At 39.7% G+C, this 22031-nt stretch overlaps 2 protein-coding genes and 1 long non-coding RNA gene across 3 annotated transcripts in view; 1 reads left to right on the forward strand and 2 right to left on the reverse strand.

Moving 5' to 3' along the window:
- LOC146480125 (uncharacterized) overlaps positions 1 to 1446 on the reverse strand; it is a 12872-nt gene extending 11426 nt beyond the window's left edge. Inside the window, exon 1 of the mRNA XM_085110005.1 lies at positions 1275 to 1446. Within this exon, the coding sequence (XP_084966131.1) occupies positions 1275 to 1436 (162 nt within the window). The 5' untranslated portion in view covers positions 1437 to 1446. The remainder of the gene's footprint in view (positions 1 to 1274) is intronic.
- The window catches only part of LOC146480124 (uncharacterized), a 27960-nt gene extending 12859 nt beyond the window's left edge, over positions 1 to 15101 (forward strand). The window contains exon 3 of the long non-coding RNA XR_014864781.1: positions 14985 to 15101. This is a non-coding gene — a long non-coding RNA (uncharacterized LOC146480124). The remainder of the gene's footprint in view (positions 1 to 14984) is intronic.
- LOC146480127 (uncharacterized) overlaps positions 2391 to 22031 on the reverse strand; it is a 26562-nt gene continuing 6921 nt past the window's right edge. Inside the window, exons 3-7 of the mRNA XM_085109995.1 lie at positions 16228 to 16500; positions 6682 to 6750; positions 5498 to 5743; positions 3846 to 4829; positions 2391 to 3471 (exon numbers count right to left, since the gene is read on the reverse strand). Coding sequence (XP_084966121.1) covers positions 4560 to 4829; positions 5498 to 5743; positions 6682 to 6750; positions 16228 to 16500 — 858 coding nt within the window. The 3' untranslated portion in view covers positions 2391 to 3471; positions 3846 to 4559. The remainder of the gene's footprint in view (positions 3472 to 3845; positions 4830 to 5497; positions 5744 to 6681; positions 6751 to 16227; positions 16501 to 22031) is intronic.

Below are 22031 nucleotides of genomic sequence, written 5' to 3' on the forward strand. Positions count from 1 at the left end.
CCAATTGAAAAAGAGAACATTTCTTAACTGAATTTCAAAGTCTTATAAGAAACGATTTAGAAATATAAGTGATAGAAACCGACGTTTCGGTGCATCCTGTGCCAATACCAAACCGCCTTTTTATCATTAATTATGTAACCTTGATAATGGCGCAAGATGCACCGAGACGTCGGTTTCTATCACTTGTATTTCTTGTTTCATGAATTTCAAAGTGTCGGTTTTATTGGGGGGCCCGGTTGAGTTCGTTCCACTGTAAGACTAGACACCATTAGATCACCCACCACGTTCTAAGTTGCCTTGTAAAATTTAGCAGTCAATCCCTCGTTACCTGGCGGTTTGTTGTTCTCAAATGAATTAAGCCTCTTAAAACATTCGTCTATTGTAGGCTTTCCTTCGCACGCTTTAACCTCGTCCACCTAGAGGTTAGGTATTTGTGAATTTTTTAATAAAGAGTTAATCAAAATTTTCCGATAGTTACTCGTTAAAAACTGCAGTACGAGAACAGCATTTCATAACCATCGATACTGCGTATGCAGACAAGAAGATTTCAACATGTAGATCAAATAATCTGAGAAAATGTGTCAAGGCGGCGGGCAACTTTTCTGCAAGGTTAACGATGTGGAGACGCACACAACTTAATAGCATATTTAATTCCACAAGCAGAACCTTAAAATAAAGGTGATAAAATTATGCGAGCATTGGCCTCAACAAAATTGATAACCAGATCGGTAGCCCTATAAAGAAGATGTTTACATGCGTACAGAAAACTCGAAATGCCTGTTTCTGTTGTTTCTTGACGATTCTTCTTCTGCGTAATTCGTGCATTACACTCTGTTTTTTTTATAAGAACCTTTTTTATAAGAACGTCGAGGCTGAGATTAACCAAAATTTTAAGAACGTATTAAGAACATTCCTCAGGCTGAGAGTCGATTAGGAACGTTTTTATTTTGCTGATCTGCATATAAAATCGAGGTAACAAATGTAAATTAACCAAAATACGTAAGGGCAGCATGTTTTGTATAACATTAAATGGTGACGCACATCTCAGTTTGTCATAATCATTGATATGTTTTCTGGTCACGTCCGCATTGAGTTAACTGAAATACATGTAGTGCATATGTAATTTAAGAACATCTTAAGAACGAAATCAGCCACAAATCGCAAAAAAAGTATAAGAACGTTCAGCCTCAGCTCCAAAATTAGACGTTCTTATAAAAAAACAGAGTGTATTTCACGCAGTCACTGATCACGTATTTACAAATGTTAATACTCACCCATACGCCGATCCAGACTCCAAAATACACAGAACCGGTCCAAGATTTACTATACTGGAACAAACGATCTGCGATACCGAAAAATATCAATAAAATGCCAACAATGATGTGTACTATGGCAAGAACCCTCACCATGTTGGCGAGTTTGACCGAGTCAGCCATATTTGCTCTCACTGACAAGGAAGTTCTATTTACGTCACTGACAAGGAAAGGTAAATAACAAAAATATACGGTTGAAAGTAAGCCTATGAATATTGATCAATGTGACAAGTTCCAATGGTCAACTGGCTGTTGAAACAACGAGTTCTTAAAGGTGATGCCGGCAAAATAAAAAATGTCGTTAAAATTTTCTCAAAGGCTGTGACTGTTCTACGATCCACTCAATTTACCCCATAATCGCTTGAAATATAACTCTGTACCTAGCGTTGGCGGGCAGCTGCGAAAAGAGCCTTGAACGGGATTTCAACCCATGACCTCTGTGCACGGTGCAGTGCTCAACCAACTGAGCTATCAAGTCAACTGGGAACTGGTCATTCGTGTTATGCCAGTAGAATTGAAGAGATAGAAGTGAACACACTTCCCTAGAGGAAAAATGATCTCGATAGGATGTGAAAAAATGAACTGTTGTGATGTCAGTTAATAAAGTAGATTACAAATCAATGAAGAGAGACGAAATTTTGCAAACTACTGATGACGACAAATGATTAAGTTGATTGATTGATTGATTGATTGATTGATTGGTTGATTGATTGATTGATTGATTGATTGATTGATTGATTGATTGATTGATTGATTGATTGATTGATTGATTGATTGATTGATTGATTGATTGATTGATTGATTGATTGATTGATTGATTGATTGATTGATTGATTGATTATATTTAATTCACCCCACACAAGTTACAAAAAATACTAAATGAAGAGAAAAACTAATGAGAAAATGGTGAGGAAGCTTATGGGGAAAACACAGGGCTTATAGAATAAGACTTCATTACAATACCGTTACATAAATGAAAAAGGTATAGTCAACTACCCACTGTGCAGATTACCAAAGAAAGTTGTTGTCAATAATCTTGACAATCATTTTTGTTGGTAGCAGGAAGGACCACATAGCCCGTTTCATAGCTTTAGCTTTATTTAAAATTAAAACACTGTGTCAAAGTAATATTCAAAGTTCTGCTCTTGATGATGTTGTAAAGTTTAAACCTTTTCAAAGACATATTTTTTCTTCTTAGAATATAACTGACATTTTTGGCCTGTTTTTTCTTCTTCCTGTTTACAAGAAAATGTTAAATTTATAGACGAATGACATTCGCGCGACGTTCATGAACCTTATTGCAGGGAATACAAATTTGCATGTTCTTGCTTAGGCTATGTTCACACGGGACCAGTTCCAAATGGTTTCGATCTAAAAATCGTGACGGATAGGCCTTTTGTTCATACCGGACCTGCAGGTCCAGTTTTGAAACCATTTCGGTCCCAAACGGATCTGTCACCGTGTAAATAACTGGGACGAGTTGCATAAAACTTAACGGCGGGGGTAAATGCTATCGTCAGACATTAAAATGCTGAATGTGACTGAGCTGAAGGTCTGGCGTAAGCAGATACGCCCGACTTAAAATTTTATGTAACTCACCCATAGGGCCCGTTTCTCGAAAGTCCCGGAAACTTATCAGGCCCGATAAGTATATTTTGAAATGTTTTTTCGCCCATTACACAGTGATTACAAACATGGTACTTGGCCAAAGTTGTCATAGAATTATTAGGTCTTAAAGTTTAGTATTCAAAGCTTACAAAAATTGACTTCTGTTAAGAAACATTTATCACCAAAGACTCTTATCGGGCCCGATAAGTTACGGGTCTTTCTAGAAACGGGCCCCGGGACCGGTTCCTTTTTGTACTAGAAAAGCAATTAAGCTTGGGTATTAGTTGAGTTTATCATACTTAAGCCTAGAAGAAGATGAGGGGCCAAATAGTCCTTGTTTATCGGCCTTAAGGCAGCTGACCTTCCTCCAAATGGCTGTTACTACAATTATCCGTAAATCTCGGAAGGATATCTTTCGAGAAACCTTTCAATAATGTCTTCATATTTCCTTTCAACAGTTTCCCAATCATTTCCGTTTGAAGCATGGTAGGCTTTGTAATCTGTAATATCTTTTAAGAGAAGGGATCATCATCGTCCGTCCAGCTGAAGGCTTAAATAAATAAATAAATAAATAAATAAATAAATAAATAAATAAATAAATAAATAAAATGAAAAATAATAATAAATAAAACACTGCTGACCACCCCCCCCCCCCCCCAAGACACCGGGAGCTTTCCGTTGTAACAGAAATAGGTGCAAAACGTGTCCCTTTATTGCGGAGGGAACCACATTTTACACCTTTGTCTCTACAAACGGACACAGATCCATGCGACATCACATCACGTGCTCATCTTCAAATCTCATATACATGATACAGTGCTCCAGATGCAAGGTACAAAACATTTGAAAGACTAAACGACATCTAAGCGACAGATTTGGCGAAATCGAAAAAGCCCTTCAACAACGTCACAATGATCAACCTACCGCCGTTTTAGATCACTTCACTCTTCCTGGCCATTCAATGAACAACATAGAACTCATTCCCCTAGAACTCATTAACTCCAACAGAGACGGCATTCGGAAAGCTAGGGAAGCATTTCTAATTTCCAAGGGCAAGACTCTTGAACCCTATGGAATGAACAGATGCGATGAAACTTAATGTATCTACTGTACACGTTTCAGCTTTCTTTGTTTATCAACCAATCACATCTCAACGTTTCATTTGTAGCGTCTTTAAATATTGTAACCGTTTATTTCCAATTTTTACTTAGCTTTTTGTAGCCCCTGAAGAAGGTTAGTATTATCTAACCGAAATATTGGGCAATAAAATTATTTTAGCTGTCCGATCAGCCTTGCATTTAATTTTACGTTTTATTCAACATTGCTGATCCTCATCTACACAAAGATCCGGCGACACTTTGCTGCTGTTGGTACAAGTGGTCCCTGCACTATTCAAGAGTTAACTAAAAATTACCCGATTAGCTCAAAAGGGAACTAGATAGGGAGCATATTAGACGAGGCAGGACGCTTCACTTGTAAGACTTCTTCCCTCACTAGCCTTAATGACGTCCTCAGGAAAACTTTGCTTCAGGAAACCAAAAAAATGTCCGGAAATTCGATGGGAAATGCAAAAAAAAAAAACAAAGTTATATGTTAAGAAAAGCTTAAAAAATTATAGATTTCTGAGGGTATGTTCTTTTAAATCCAGACAGATGGAGGAGACTGAAGAACTTGAGGAACGAACATTGTTCCAGGCATTGCTGTTGTTGGAACAACTTGAACCATTGCAGACTGTCCTTCAATCCCTCCAGATACAGGTGCCAGCACCGTATGAGGCTGGGATGCCTGTGCATATGATGCTTGCAGTGGAACCATACTGCCACCAACTGGAGTGACCACAGGAACACCATCGACGCCTAGGGTCATGACATACTCAGCTGTGTTGGCGGTATATATGACTTGTTGTCCCTGGAATGTGCAAACATTTAAGAAAATAAAAGTAACACAAGCTTTGTTCGGCCTGAAAGGGAAGCTTTGTGGATACTTTACGCTTAGGCGAGCTTCACAAACTTCTGAGAACACCCTCACTTCGCCCGTGGTATTGACAAGCCGAAGAACGTGTGAGACGGTAGTGAATAAAGGGTTTCGATCAATAAGGTGAGGCATTCGAAAAGAACAGTTTCTTATACGATCAAATAGAAGTCCTCTGGATCCTTGGGTATGAGAGAGGGACTTTCTTGCGCTTAATCCATCAAGAGATTTTAGACGAGAGAAAAAGGTGAGAAATGATAACGTCGGTGTTCCTCTTGAGTATGACTCAAGGGGACTCCCTTGTGAAAAGTAGGGAAGACCCCCTACAGTCAAATCCTTAAGACAAACATGTAAAGGATACTAATCTGGGCGTGGCTTAAACTTTACTCAAACCCTAAAAGAGAACTTTCGCGCTCAATGAAATGACCACGTGGAAATAATTCTTTGCTTCGGCTAACCAGAGATAATTTGGTGGCTGACAATATCAGCACTCAGTCCTGAACACACTAAGAGAGTAAACGAGCATTCCCGTACTTTTTACAAGCGAGTCCCCTAACGCCCCACTCCCCCCCCCCCCCCCCCAACCCCCGTTCCGAAATTCTTACCTGGTGCTGGGGAACTGCTTTACAGCAACATCCACCCGAGCAAGGTAACATCAAACAACAGCATATTGGAGCCCAGATTCCAATGATAAACTCTATGATACCAAGGAGCAAAACGCAGATGTGCATAGCCAGTTGTGGGTAAAAAATATCTTCCCTTGTGATATAAAAAATGTTCAAACTGTAATTTGAGATGATTACTGCTCCTAACACAGCAGATGTGATGGAAAAACCCATAAAGACACCTACCTGAAAGATTAGCGAAAGCAAGCCATTAATTTCTTCCCAGAGTGGCTTATTTATTGAAGCATACAATATTTGATCACAATTTTCCCACGACGGTTATCAGCGTAAGGCTTAAAACAGAATATTAGGTTCATCAACAACTTAATGAATCTTAAAAGCGAGGAAGGAAGGAAGGAAGGAAGGAAGGAAGGAAGGAAGGAAGGAAGGAAGGAAGGAAGGAAGAAGATGAAGGAGAGGAAGGATGGAGGAAGGAAGGAAGAAGGAAGGTAGGAAGGACCGAAGAAGAAGGAGAGGAAGGAGGGAAGGAGAGAGGGAGGAAGAGAGGGAGAAAGGAAGGAAGGACAGGAAGGAGAAGAAGGATGGTGGGAGTAAAGAAGGAAGGAGGGAGGAAGAGAAAGGAGGAAGGAAGGAAGGAAAGAAGAAAAGACGTAAGGAAGGAAGGAAGGAAGGAAGGAGGGAGGGAGGGAAGGAAGGAAGGAAGGAAGGAAGGAAGGAAGGAAGGAAGGAAAAAGAGGAAGGAGGGAGGAAGAAAAGTAGGAGGGAAGGAAGAAGAGGAAGGAGAGGAAGAAGGGAGGGAAGAGGGAAGAAAGTAAGGAAGGAAGGAAAGAAGGACGGAAGGAAGAAGAAGAAGGAGAGAAATGAGGTAGGGAGGAAGGATAGAAGGTATTGAGGAGGGAAGGAAGAAGAGGAAGGAGAGGAAGGAGAGATAGAGGGAGGAAAGAAGGAAGGGTGGAAGGAAGTGGATGGGCATTTAACCTTGGAAACATGATAAACGTAGTTCACGACCCGGTACGTATATTGGAATCACGTGATTTGTAAATGTCTGCCAGGTCAATTATCTGCCTCAACCTTCGGCTTTGGCAAATAATTGATGTGCTCTCCACTGACAAATCACGATATTTTGCTCAACATCGTTGAATAATTGTCAAATATTAACTTACAAATATATTACGGGAACGAGATATTTCTCTGGTACTCGCAGGAATGCCCAGACGTCCTGTGATGCACATCTGCAACAAAACACTTTCATAAACATGCTTTCTCTCTTTAAGTTACTTATATTTTTCTAATCAATTCAAGGTCATGCACACACACTCTTACAATCGTGCTATCTGCTATCTAATGGATTTGTATTTTTTGTATTTTAATAGTATTTATTCCATTTTATTTAGTTACAGATTCACAAACGAAAGCAATCACTAGTACAGAACACACACACTTCTACAAAGGACAGTAATTAGGGAGCTACGACGCTTTAATATTATGACTATCATTATTATTTGTTTCTTTTTTATGAGCACCAAATATCAATCGTGGTGTTTGCTGTTGACTTGCCCTATTTATTTAAATTAATAGCTAAGTTATCTCGTGATTTCTCTCGTGATTTAGCGATTTTAGTTTCGAGCTGATAAACTACTTTCACCCTTGGAATAAGTATTCTAAAGCTACGTCTGGTATCGATAATTCTACAAATTATATGTGTGCCTTTTTGCTATTAAAAAAATATGATTTACAGAAAATAATCTTCACAGTCTAAGATAACAATCATTATGTTTTTATCTGACTACTGATTTAAATTATATTAAGGTTACTCCAAACCTTCGCGGGTGCCTTCCCGAAAAAATTCGTACGCGCGTTGTTTTTTAGGAAACCACCACAATCTATATATCGATAAAAAGCTTATTTAATGCAGAATTCGACAAAATTATAAGCTATTTTGGTTATTCCTCTGCTAAGGCGAAGGAAGCCGGTAAACAGTAAAATGACAGAGCGCCATTCCGTCGAATTAATCGGGTATCAAACGTGATCTCTGACGAAATGTAGCTGCACAGTGTTAATCACAAATCCTCAATCTCTCAAAGGGTGTGAGCATTTCCCCATATTCCTATTGGTTTTCTTTTAATATATCTGTCAAGTTCTAGTAAAGGAGAATTTGCAAACGTGTTGCTTTCCGAGGCCGCCAGGAGGGAAGTATTTGATTTAAAGAAAAATGCCGACACCCTTTTGTTCCTCGTTGTTCAGTTAACTTTCGGGCCAAATTTCACGAGATTTCGTCAATTCTACATACCCTATTAATTCATTTGAAGAGGAGGCATCTTGCAGAAATCGTATTGCGAGTTTTCGCCTTCTAAAGATTTAGAAGCATATCACGCCTTCCTGGAGAATTATGTCAACACCGGGCTCACACTGTGAGCCGCCAGCCAATAACATAGTAGAACCCCTGACGTTCACACGAAGCAAAATGTTGCCTCCCACGCAGACGTTCTTAGGGGTTCGTCACGCGTTCCTGCCCCACGATAGGACCACTAAGAACGTCTGCGTGGGAGGCTAAGCAAAATGGTGCTTCGCGGGAAAGTTATAGTTTTTCAGTCATGTTTTTCCCAGTTAGCTTCTGCGAGCACGTTTTCGGTATTACCTAGGGGAAAAAACGTTTAACAAAAAAGAAACGAAAAGAAAAGAAGATAAACCGACAAGCAAGCGCCAATGCAGCATCATAGGGAGGCACTAGTGGCCGACATGAAAGCTATCGGGTAAGTTTTGTTTGTGTTCAGTAACATTGCAAGTCTTCGAATTGATGAGCGTATTTTGGTTTATAAACCAAGATGTGCAAGAATACTAGAACCCCCAAAGGCAATCTTCTACACTTAACCAGGCTCGACGATGTAATAAATGAGGTTTAAAAGCATGGTTTTATTTTTTTTATCTGTTGAATATATCGAGAGATACGACTTTTTAAACCGTTTTGCCGGGTTACACGTTAATGAGTGACGCATAATTTCATACGCGTTCCACATGATAAAAACTCGCTTCCATTTTTCAATTGAAAATGAAGTTCTTATGAACAGTCTTTTATAGAATATTGAAACTACAATATTTAAGGTTTTTAAATTTAATGAAAGTACATTTACAGCAATAACAACATAAGAGTTGCACCGGTTTCAAGGTGAAATCAGTAAAAAGTACAAGTGCGCAGCGTGAATCGTGAACTTGTAAACAAAACCGGAAACGAAAGTTTATGCGAATATTTTTTAATAAAAAGCAAACGCGCATAATAAAATCTCATTGCATCCCATAATACATTTCAATAGCTTTATTTTGGTACAAGAACGAGAATTTTACGAGGATTCAAATCCGAGCTATAGATTTTTGAACATTTTGCATCTTAATTATCACGTAACACGCATCAACAGAGAGGCCGTTACGCGCACTGGAGATGTAAGAAAAACTAAACGTGTGGCTACTTTCGGTAGTACGTTTTCAAATAGTTTATTAAACAACATTTTAAAGCATGGTTTTCTTCCGTTCAATAGTTCAAAAGATATGAATTTTCAAACTTTTGGTTACACGTTAATGACTGACGCATAATTTCCATGCGTGCAAGATAATAAAATGAATTTTTCAAATGAAAATGAAGTTCAAATCGACATTCTATGATACAAGATTGAAAATAGAATATATAAGGCTTTCAATATCAATTAAACTACATTTATAGCATTAAAAGGATAGGAGTTTCCCACTTTTCAAGTTGAATCAGTGAACAGAAGAAGTACGCCTGTGTCTTTTTAGTTGTAGCATCGCGTTTTTGAGTTCTCTTTCGAGGAGCTCGTTTACAGCTTTCTCAGGAGCCTTCGTATGTGCAGTCCACGAAACATTGCTCACTGGTCTAGGAAGATTCAAGATACTTAGCACCTTCTGTGCTGCAAAGTGATAAGAAATTGACTTGCCTATTTCCAAAACCACAACACTCAAACTCGAGTGTAAACAAAAAATGCTAATAAGTTGTAGTGAAGCCGTTGCCGCGAAAAGGTCGCTGGGGAGTCCACGCCTTACAGAGATTAAGTCACTTTGAAAACTTATTAACTTTTTTACGAAAATACTTTTTTCTCAAAGTTCTCGCGCGTGTTTTAAGATTTTAAATAATTTGTTTTTGAAAATGTAAGTTTAAGTAATTAACTTTAATTTGATCGAAAAATAAACATTCGGCAAAAAGTAGCCCCTCGAAGGTTTGGAGTAACCTTAAAATCGCTAAACCCCTTGATAACCTCCGCCCAGAACTCCCTAGTATAGTGGCAAGATACAAACAGATGTTCGAGGGATTCATCTGTTTCTCCACAAAATGGGCATGCTGGTGATGATAAAATACCGATTTGACATAGAAAGGCATTTGTAGCTATACATCGATTTAAAAGCTTATATTTAAACTCGCGCGATTTGGTATCCAGAGTAACACGGAATGGAAGACTGTAAATCTAATAATTATACCTTTGTTTACTAGTTTGTTGTTGTACACTGACTTGCCATTGATGCGGACAAATTTATTGTTCCGATCCTAGCAATATCAGCAGTCTCGAGTTTGTCAGATTTCGTATGCATTGGTTGCCACAGAAGATTGTGAAATGTTTAAAGCTCTTCATAAAACGTTGGAAGCTTAATGGGCAGCAGCTTTACATCAAACTTACAACTTAAAACAAATTTACCATCGACTGGCTTTAGGAAATGTAGAAGAATAGATTTCCAGCCGCTGCGATAATCACTCAGGCACCAATTTTCTACAGCAGAGTATTCTCTGAGCCTTAATTATGGAATCTAGATGTGGAGCTTTGAGTCCGCCATCTTCCATATCACCAATAAGCGCAAAACGTTTCACTTTGTCTTTACCTTTCCAAATGAACTCAAAAAAAATATTTTGTTTACCTCATTTACAAATTCTTTGTCTTAGCAAATCAGACTGGCGCGATACAAGAACTGATTGGGATGATGAACAATTTAATTTTCCTTTAATGGATTTGATCGATTCGTCAAAATTAGCTTTCGCTGAAGGCGGTAATCGTAAGTGAAATGTACCCCTAAGAGCTTCACATATTTCTTGATCTTTATCCCCTTAAACATAGTGTGGTTCAACAAAAGGGAGGCAGCATTGCCTAAAGACAACATTTCTGACTTTTCGTGATTGATTATAAGGCCTGAACATTTTCCGAAATTTTCAACAAGATCGAGAAACACTGTAAGGGATTTGTCATTCGTCAAATAAGCTGTAGTTGCAGCAAAAAGCAAAAAGCACTAGTTTGATTTCTTCCTCATCCACTATAATACCTTGAATGCTCTAATTGCGCCGTGTTGCGATAGCTAAAATCTCTAAAGGGATAATAAAGAGATAGGGTGAAAGCGGGTCTCCCTGTCTAATGCCTAGTTTGATTTCAAAGGATGCATTGGAGAAGCCGTTATTAAGAACACAGCTTTAAATGTTTTTTTTTTTTTTTTATGAAACGAATGAATCCATTGCGTTAATGACGGTCCAAAACAAAAGGCAGAGAGACTACGAAACAAAATTCCCTACTCACCGAATCAAAAGCTTTTTTTAAAAACTATGACAATCATTCTTCCATTAATTTTAGATTTTTTAGTGTAGTCCAAGATATCGTCAATTGTTCTGACGGCATCAAAAATAGTCCTGTCTTTGACATACGCGCATTGATTAAAATGTATGATATTACTTGGGAGGACGGATTCCAATCTTTTTGCAATAGCCTTCAAACCTATTTTAACATCAAAATTGATGAGGGGTGAGATAGGTCGCCAGTTGGATATGTCTCTTTTATCCTTGTCTTTTTTCTCTAGTAATGTTATAATAGATTATTCTGTGTGTTCGGTAATTCGCCATGATCGTAAGCATAATTAAGACTAGACAACATTAGATCCCTCACAACGTTCCAAAATGCCTTGTAAAATTTAGCAGCCAATCCGTCGTTACCTGGCGATTTGTTGTTCTCAAATGAATTAAGACTCTTAAAACATTCGTCTATTGTAAGCTTTCCTTCGCACGCTTTAACCTTGTCGACCGAGAGTTTAGGTGTTTGTGAATTTTTTTTATCAAATTTTCCGATAGGTCAAGATCACCATTTGAAGCTATTTAAGAGAGATAGTGCATTATACTTCCGAGAAAGAATCGAAGAAACATCACTTGGATGAAGATATCAACAGTCACTCGTTTAAAACTGCACTAGCAGAACATCATTTAACAAACATCGATACTGAAAACAAGAAGATTTCAACATGTAGATCAAATAATCTCATAAAATGTGGCAAGACGGGCAACTTTTATGCATAGTTAACGATGTGTAGACGCACACAACTTAATAGCATATTTAATTCCTCGAGCGGAATTTTAAAATACGGTGATGAAATTATGAGAACATTGTCCTCAACAAAGTTGACAACCAGATCAATATCCCTATAAAGAAGATGTTTACATGCATAGAGAAAACTAGAAATGCCTGTTTCTGTCGTCTCTTGATGATTCTTTGTTTTATTTTAACAATAGCGTAATTCGAGCGTTATCTTACGCAGTCACTGATCCAAATTTTCAAATGATAATACTCACCCATGCGCCGATCCAGACTCCAAAATACATATAACTGGTCCAAGTAAAACCTCCGAGTATACCTTCTGCGATACCGAAAAGGATCAATGAAAAACCAACAATAAAGTGTACTTTGGCAAGACGCCTCGTCATGTTGGCGAGTTTGACCGAGTCAGCCATATTTGCTCTCACTAGAAGGTAGTTGTATTTACGTCACTCACAAGGATATGTAAATCTCGTACTCGGAATAACAAAAATATACTGTTGAGTAAGCCTATGAATATTGATCAATGTGACAAGTTCTAAAGGTCAAATGGCAGTTGAAACAACGAGTTCTTGAAGTGGATTCCCGCGAAATAAATACATAAATTCCTGCCGAGTAAGGAGGTTGTTGAAAAAAACCTGCACTTAACTTAATATGGTGGTGGGGTTAGGAGACCTTACGGGTAAGCTCAACCATACATTGTAAGAAGGGTCTACCTCGGGGTATAACTCTGCACGCAAATTAAAAGTCCCTAGCAGTGATTGAAGCTCCTTTAGAGTGCTAGATTTCCTGCACTTACATGAAGCAAGAGATGTTTGGATCCGCTAAACTTTATAAGTGGATAGCATAGCCTGCATCTTTTCTGAATCAAGGATAATGCCCATAAACTCTAAGACTGTGTCTGGGCCTTGCAACAAGGATACCAAGATATCTGAATGTGAGGAGCATGCTTGACAAGCTCTGCTGACAAGCAGAGCTCTGTGTGGAAGGGAGGCTGAGGCAGGATCAACAATTAAAAAATTCATCAGGAATGTGGCAGACAAACGAGATATAGCACTTATTCACAAGGATCCACTCAACAGCATCTGACAACATATTAAAGAGAAAGGGGGCACTCTGTAACCCAAAAGGAGAGAACTTTGTTATAGTAATACTTGCCATTCCAAAACATTCCAAAGAGCTCATAATCAGAAGGTTTTAGTGGAATAAGTCGAAAACCAGACTCAATATCAGTTTTGGCAAGAAAACAGCCTCTGCCGTGGCGGAGAATTCTTTCGATAGTATTGTCAATAGTAATATATTGCAAGCTATGGTCCTACCGAAAGATTGAGTAATTGATGCTTGTAACCCCAGACTTTGGAAAAGAGAGGTGAAATATGGTTCTAAACTTAGTAGGAATGCTTCTTGGATACTAAGCCTATAGGGGGATACTTGCAAGTTAGCAAAAGGTGGAGTAGAAAAGGGACCAGCTACCCGCCCTAAGGCAACTTCCTTGGTCACACTTTCGGTAACAACTTCGGACTGTGCTATAGCTCTGGGTAAATTATTTGAAAATCTAGCAATACGGGGACCATTATAGCCAATATCTACCCCTGTTCTCAAATAACTGCACAACTTGGAAACAAAAACCTGATCAGCGTGCTCCCTTAATACTTCATCTAGTTTATTTATGCTAATTGGGTAGGGAGGGACACCTAATGTTCCTCACTTGTGTCTACGAAAGGAAGTGAATTTAGAGTTCCCTTCATCCCTATCTTTGTTTCGAACCAACCTCTTGCTTGGAACGAGAGGAGCAGCCGCATCCGGGCTGAGACCCACTGCACCGACTGCAGATGTGCTTGTACTTGAACATGTCTCTAGTACATGACCCAAACTTGTTGTAATTAATGCAGCTGTCTCTGCTTGAGCTTTTGCTCTGAGGCGCTGTTCTATTGTATTATATTATTTTATTGAACTTTAAACGTGTCTTTTTGACTTTTGGATTAAGAACAATTTTATTTATTTTAATTTATTTATTTCAGGACCTCACGGCGAGAGGAGCTTCCTGACTAAATATTATTTTAATTTATTTATATATTTCTTTACTTGTTCCTTTCTTTCTTTTTTATTTATTTATTATTTTCTTTCTTTCTTTCTTTCTTTCTTTCTTTCTTTCTTTCTTTCTTTCTTTCTTTCTTTCCTTCTTTCTTTCTTTCTTTCTCTCTCTCTGTCTTTCTTTCTTTCATTCTTTCTTTCTTTCTTTCCTTCTTTCTTTCTTTCTTTATTTATTTATTTATTTATTTATTTACCAGTCAGTAATAGCTAGATGAAGGTGTTCATAATTACAGCATTGACAATGACAATGCAAGAACTTCGTACACTTTTAGCAACACCAGCGAAACAAGACAAATAAAACAACATATAACCTGTAATTCTACTAACCTTACATATATGATTGAATGTAAAAAATGTAAAAAACAGTATATAGGGGAGACCAAACGCACAATCCGTGGAAGGTTCACAGAACACAGACAAGCGACAAACAACCCACATCACGCCAACTCTACAGCAGCAGTCCCTACACACTTCAACTTACCAGGTCACTCTTCTGCGGACATGCGACTCATCCCTCTCGAACTACAACCCACCATCAATGCCTCCCGCCGTAAGGCACGCGAGGCTTTTCTAATTTTATAGAGGGAAAACGTTATCTCCAGAAGGCATTAACAAGAAAAACGGACGCTGAACCTTGATTATACACTTCTATATTTTTGTTATCTCATATTTACAAATACGCTGTCTTCATGTCATGTATTAGCCAATCATTTTTTTCCATGTATTTTTCAAACTTTAATTTTAGGAGCCGTTACTATATTTTTGTTATCTCATATTTACAAGTACGCTGTCTTCATATCATATCATGTATTAGCCAATCATTTTTTTCCACGTATTTTTGAAACTCTAATTCAAGGAGCCGTTACTATATTTTCCTTCAGTATGGCTCTGGCCCTGAGGAAGACTAATTCTATTAGTCGAAATATTGGCCACTAATAAATCTGCCCTTTGCCGTAGTGCCAGCCTTGCATTCAGTTTTGTAATTACATCGTTATACCTATAAAGGTCTCATAGGTAAGAAGGAGGCTTCACCGCCTCTTGAGGAAAGGACACTGCCCCAGGTATTGCTGTTGTTTGAGCAACTTGAACCATCGCAGACTGTCCTTCAATCCTTCCAGGTACAGGTACCAGCACCATAGGAGGTTGGTTGGCCTGTGAATGTGATGCTTGCACTGGAATGGACATAGGAACACCATCGACACCTTGGGTCATGACATACCCAGTTGTGTTGGCGGTATATATGACTTGTTGTCCCTGGAATATGCAATAATTAAAAAAAATGTGATATCCTGTCTCCTAAACGCTTCTGATACTAATGGTTGTCGACCAATTAGGGGAGAGGGCAGGTTGAATATTGCGTTCACTTCCCATTCTACAAAAATTTGAATGGTAATAAATTTGCAGATATTACTATTCCTATTTTTAGATATTAGCTTCATTATATTTATTCATTGAGTGCACTTAGTATGGAGTCTACCTCTGCTGTTCGGTCCATCGCCTTCCAAGTTGAAATTTTACTATGATCATTTTAATTTTGTTGTCTATTGTTAATTAGTAAGGGTGGAAGTTGTGTAAATAAATAAATACAAATAAAAGGAACACAAATTTTCTTTGGAAAGCAAATCCTTGCTGCATGATTCTTTTCGCTAAGGCAAGCTTCACAAACTTCTGAGCCACCCTCCTTCGGCCCGTGGTATTGACAAACCGAAAAACGTGTAACGCAGCAGTGATTAAAGGGTTTCGAACGAGCCCGAGGTAAGGAATTCGAAGAGAACAGCTTATTATACGATCAAATAGAACTTCTGTGGACCCTGTGGTATAAGAGAGGGAATTTCTTGTTGTTAATCTATCAAGAGATTTTTAGCGAGAGAAAAAGGCGAGGAAAGATAATGTCGGTGATCTTCTCGAGTATTCTTACCCCAAGGCGAGATGGGGGGTGGGGGGGGACTCGCTTGTGAAAAGTACAGGGATGCTGGTCAAAACATTTGAATTAAGCCCCTAAGGGAAACCAATCTGGGCGTGGCTCAAGCTTCACTCAAACCCCCCACCACCCTCTCCCTTCTTAAAATGACCAAGTAGAAATAATTATTTTCTCCCAACCCTAAAAGAGACTAGGAGGGCTGAAAATATGAGCACTCCGTCCTGGACACACTTAGTGTTGCCAAATGCAGAAACTTACACCTCTAAGCGAGACAACGAACATCCCTGTACTTTTCACAAACGAGTCCCAACCACCTCCCCTTCAACCCCCCGCCCCGAGATTCTTACCTGCTGTTGAGGAACAGCTACACAGCATTTGCAACATCCGCCCGGGCAGGGTTTCATCAAACAACAGCATATTGGAGCCCAGATTCCAATGACAAACTCTGTGATACCAAGGAGCAAAATGCAGATGTGGATAGCCATTTTTAAGTTATAGTTATCAAAGTGCCAGTAATAGGACCTTTCATTTCGATATATGGAAATGGACAAACTGTAGCATACGATGATCATTCCTCCAAAACCAGCAGATGTTATAGAAAAACCCATGAAGACACCTGCCTGTAAGATTAACGAAAACAAGCTTTTAATGGCTACCCATTGTGGTTTATTTATGGAAGCATACAATATTTGACTACGATGTTCCCACGACTGTTATCATCTTGGGGCTTAAAACAGAAGTAGGTTCATCATCAACTTAATGAACTTCTAAGGCGAGAAAGAAAGGATAGAATGAAGGACGGAAAGGGAGGGAAGGACCAAAGGCGAGAGGGAGGAAGGGAAGGAAGGAAGGACGGACAGACCGACGGACGGACGGACGGACGGACGGACGGAAGGAAGGAAGGAAGGAAGGAAGGAAGGAAGGAAGGAAGGAAGGAAGGAAGGAAGGAAGGAAGAAAGGAAGGAAGGAAGGAAGAAAGGAAGGAAGGAAGGAAGGAAGGAAGGAAGGAAGGAAGGAAGGAAGGAAGGAAGGAAGGAAGGAAGGAAGGAAGGAAGGAAGGAGGGAAGGATCGTTTCCCAAAAGTTCTTGTTCCCTTTGCATTTCCGCGCAAAGCAGTCTTTTGCCTGTTAGCGGCCTTAGTTAACTTTGCCATGCATTATTCTTTCCAAATACGCTTGACACGGCAAACACGCTATACACTTGACTTGTAAATAAAGAGCAAATGTTCATGAGATCATGGACTGTAACACACACACACGCATCCAACCCACAAACCACAAATAGATCAATCACTCCACCCGCTACACCTCTGCGACTGGCTAACTTTGCAAGTGCTTTTGGCGTGTATACCGGGTTTAGCGTATTTAGCGTGCATCGAACGAACACATTAACTGTGTCCACTTTTACACTTGCTATTAACACTGCTATACCCAAGTAACAACAACGACTACCTTTCTGTTTGCTGTCGGCATGTTTACCGGGTTTAGCGTATTCAGCGTATATAGAATGAATACTGATACTAACACTGGTCACAGCAGTGTATTGTTATTATTATTATTACTGGCGTGTATACCGGGTTTAGCGTATTTAGCGTGTATTGTTGTTGTTATTATTAATATTATTATTATTATTATTATTATTATTATTATTATTAATATTATTATTATTATTAATATTATTATTATTATTATTATTATTATTATTATTATTATTATTATTATTTTAATACACGCTAAATACGCTAAACCCGGTATACACGCCAATAATAATAATAAGAAGAAGAAGAAGAAGAATAAGAATAAGAATAATTATAAGAATAAGAATACACTGCTGTTACCAGTGTTAGTATCAGTATTCATTCTATATACGCTGAATACGCTAAACCAGGTAAACACGTTGAAAACTGATGAAAACTCATTCACGTTGCGTTAAGTACGACTTGTGTGGTAGAAGTATTAAATAATAAACTAACTTCATATACGTTAAATACGTTAAACCCGGTAAACACTCCAGCAAGTTATTGAAAGTCATATCAACTGTTTCTTGAGAACACTGCATGCAATTGATCTAGTTGCTGGCGTATTAAATGTTTTACCATGTTTAATACATTCACTCTATACACGTCAACTACGTTAAGCCCGGTAATCTACATCAATTGCTAGCTGGGCACACTGCATACACTTTATTTGGTAGTGGCGTGTTTACCTATTTTACCGTATTTAGCGTATATGGCATTCACGATTTAATTACGACCATTTACGGTACACTGACACCCGGCATTCGGCTAATTTTGACAATTGTTCATTTTTTTCCTTCAACCTTTCGTCACCTTTCTCTTACATGTTTTTATCCCCTTGAGCTGTTTTTATTCGCTCTGATTGGTTGATGATTTTGTGCTTGGTTCGTATTTAAAGGCTGAAAACTTCAAAACGGCCCATTTCAATTGCTCGACGTAGCAAGATGAGCAGACCTTGCTCTCAGCTAAATAGCAAAGCTATTAGAGATAAGGCCGAATGCGAAGTCGTCGCAAGGATAGAAAAACTGTGTTCTGTGGTTGCGTTCAAATGCGTTTGGCGGATTGACGACGAGGAAATCGAAAATGCGTGGAACTGGATATGTGACAAACGGGACGAATGTGACTCAACTTTGTCCAAGTTGCGTGAGGTTTGCTTTTTCTTCTCGGCTATCAGTACCTCGAAAAGGGACAGTAAGAAGCGAAAGGCTAACAGAAAGTCACAAGAAACCCACGAAAGTGACGATTCTAACGACGAGACTACCATCAACGCTTCTCAATTGTCATCACCGGGCAAGCAAACATATCCGGCCATATCCTACTGGGTGGCGTGTCAGACAAGTAATGGTGCACCTATAAATTCACTAAAAATCCAGAGAGCGGTTGGTAGTTGTGGCCTGGAATTTTACTCATCCAGAGCATCGCGAAAACGAAGCACTCAAACCCTAAATGTTCTATGTCAAGTGTTGAAGGATCATAAAAACCCTTGTGTAATGCAATTAGTAGAGTCATCATATCAACACTGCCTTAGGTGAGTAAATGACTGTCACTTTAATCATGTGAATAACCACTAATTACCAGGCACTTTTCAACAAAATACAGAGTGCAGCATTACTCCCAAGGCAAACATTGCTGTTAATTCAGTTTTCAATATCAAATACCCATCAACGCACCTTCGATTTCAAAGGATTTTGTTCTTTTGTCTTGTGTTCTTTCTGTGTGCATTGTCACCTGTTAAGCATTAAAAATTGTTTGTTTTATTGCCAGGTCTCTTCAAGATGAACTTGATATGGACAACCAGTCTCAAGAGTCAGCCCCGTCGGAAAATGTCCTCCGTCCTCGTGTAGTCCTAGAAAACTTCAAACCGATGATGGCGTCATCTGTCAAGGATTTACGACGTGCTGGGCTACTGTTAGACACCTTTGGGTTGGATATGAATTTGCCCAATACATCACAGCCAACATGGTCAGAGGAAGCTCCGCACAAACCACTATCATGCCAAATAACAGTCCTTTGCAACGATATACAACTTATCCTGAGAAAACTCAATTATGCAATCTATCGCGGTGAGATATACAAGATGGCAGCTAAATCTCAGTTCACTTTTCACTATCTCTGCAGCATGAAAACCTTCCTTAACAACTTGATGGGAAACGACGCTTTCAAAGATCGCCTCGTACAGCATATGCAGCGGGTTCTACCCATTCTGAGAGAGCCAGAAAGTTCAGTGATCCCACAGCTGAAGATCAACAGAGACCTCATTGAGGTACGCGGCGGCTGCTTTTGGAGCTTTTCTGCCGGATCATTTGTCCATGGGATGATTTCAGAATCGCAGGTGAGGCGATTGTAAAATATTCAATGGTGCTAATAATTTTGTAAATTGTTTTAATTTTTTTAAAATTGTTGAAATAACAAATTCTCAGGACTAGCCAACAGAGACATGTATCGTGATCAGTTAGGAGAATTAGCTTTCAGATCCGAAAGGGTTAAAAAGCACCTGCGATCTAAATGGCTTAAACAAATGTTGCGGTTCTTTGTAACAAGGGCCACACCCACTCCATGTGAACCACAGCTAAATATTTTGTGTTTACTCTTTTAAACAGAAAGGCCTCATAACTCCCCGAGCATTTGTGGACTTCGACAGATTGAAAGATCCCGAACCCAAATATTTTGAGGAGATTTTAAGGAACAATCTTTCAGAAGATAAAGTTCACCAGTTCTGCGCAGATTTCTTGGCGTTGTTCTGCCCAAAGCGACACAAACAGCCCGTACCATGTGCGATCGGGTCGGCAGATAGCGGAAAGACCAGCCTATTTGCACCAGTCTTCCAGATAGTCCCCCTCAACCGCATTGCACGGGTAACGAAGCAGAAAAACTTCAATAAAGCCATGATTGACAGCTCCACGGAGATAATCTTCCTTGATGAGGCATTTTCTGGTCTTCTGGAAGTAGATGACTGGAAAATATTGTGCCAAGGGGGCTTTACGTCTCACGACGTCAAGTGGAAGAAGGCCGAAGGGTTTCATTGCAGCGCATCAATGTATATCACTTGTCAGACAGAGCTGGATTTTGGAGTGGCTCACAACGAAGCAATGGATAAAAGGTTACATAAGTACCACTTCAAACGTCCGCTGCCTCACGTGAATCCAGAAGCAAACGAGTGGCTGAAGCAACATGCCATGGATTGCATTGCATGGGCACAGAAGATCGTGGGCAATAATGAGGGCAGTGCCGCGCTCGAGCCCGTTATCCATGAACACGGTTTACCAGAAGATGACCTGAAAAACATCTTAACGGTTTCTCTAATTGATGAAGAAGTCGAGCCTCAGCCTCAGTGCAGCCAAGCAAGCGCTCGGGCGACTCAGTCCTCCTCGGAAGGCGACGCAGACATTGCAGAAGATAGTGATGCAGATCGCATAGAGACGTTGCGCTCGGAACATGCAAAAGCCAGTGAAGGAAGTTTAAGGCAACGGCACCTTGAAATGTTGCTTACAAACACGGAGGAGACCCGAAAAGCCAAAAAGCGTTTGATCAAGACCGTACGGAATCATCGCCTGGCCAACCGTAGAGCTATGTTGGTGGACCTGGGTGTTGCAGATCAATCAGAAGTGAGCCAACTTGTCAAAGATCCCGATGAACCACTTCCTGCTTGCTTGGAACGAGAACGAGAGAAGGCCATTGAAGCGAGACAAAAACAACATCAGGAGAAACAACACCGTGAGGAGCAGGAAAAGATCAGGAAAGCGTTTTCAAATCCGTGGCTGTTCCAAATGGAGAAGGACATGGCAGAGCAAAGCACACGAATGGTACAACCAAGGGACGAGGAAGAGCGGCAGGTAATGAAAAGTCTACTGGAGATAAATTGCGACAAGCTCCGCAGTTACCACGAGCGACACGGTACACTCAAGTTACCAGGTGCTGTGGAGGAACGCAAGAGGCTGTGTCTAAACAACCAGCTGGTGAATTCGTCATGCGTGGATTTGATCCGCGACGTGTTTTCGCCCATGCCAGTAATACACCCCCCGGTGATCCAGAGTTTCGCCAGTACGCCCAGAAGCAGTCAAAGCGAAGCCGAAGACGAAGAGGAAGCCGATTTATTTGTAACACCAAGGACACCGACATACGTGCCGCACAACGACTGCCAACCTGTCTGTCCATCATCACCAGTGTTTCTCCTTTCTCCAGCAAAGAGAGGGCGATTCATAGATTCTGATTGAGTGTAGTGTTGTAGTAGGACAGTGTGACAAATGCATAACGGACAAAGCAATGTTAATAATTGGAGAAGGATTAAAGGAGAACGATTAAAGTAATTATTACCAAGAAGGTAACTTTCTTTTCCTTTTTCTGATTGTTTGGCCGCTTTCAAATCCCTTAAACTGATAAGGCCTCTTGAGTGTGAATAAAATTGCAACAGTAACTTATGAAATGAGTCTGGTCAGTATTGTAATCTATATTTCAATGCCAAAGGACGATCAGCTTTTTTACGTACAGTGGAACCTCCATTTAGCAAAGTGCTAAGGGACCAGGGAAATTGGTTCGTTATGTCGATCGAGTTTCTGTTCCATACATCTTAAAAGGTCGGGCTGAAGAACATCGTTCATTATACAGAGGACCCATTGTATCAGATATGCAAAACAA

The sequence above is a fragment of the Pavona decussata genome, unplaced genomic scaffold (genome assembly GCF_977016875.1).
Source record: "Pavona decussata unplaced genomic scaffold, jaPavDecu1.1 SCAFFOLD_55, whole genome shotgun sequence".
NCBI classification, from domain to species: Eukaryota; Metazoa; Cnidaria; class Anthozoa; order Scleractinia; family Agariciidae; genus Pavona; species Pavona decussata.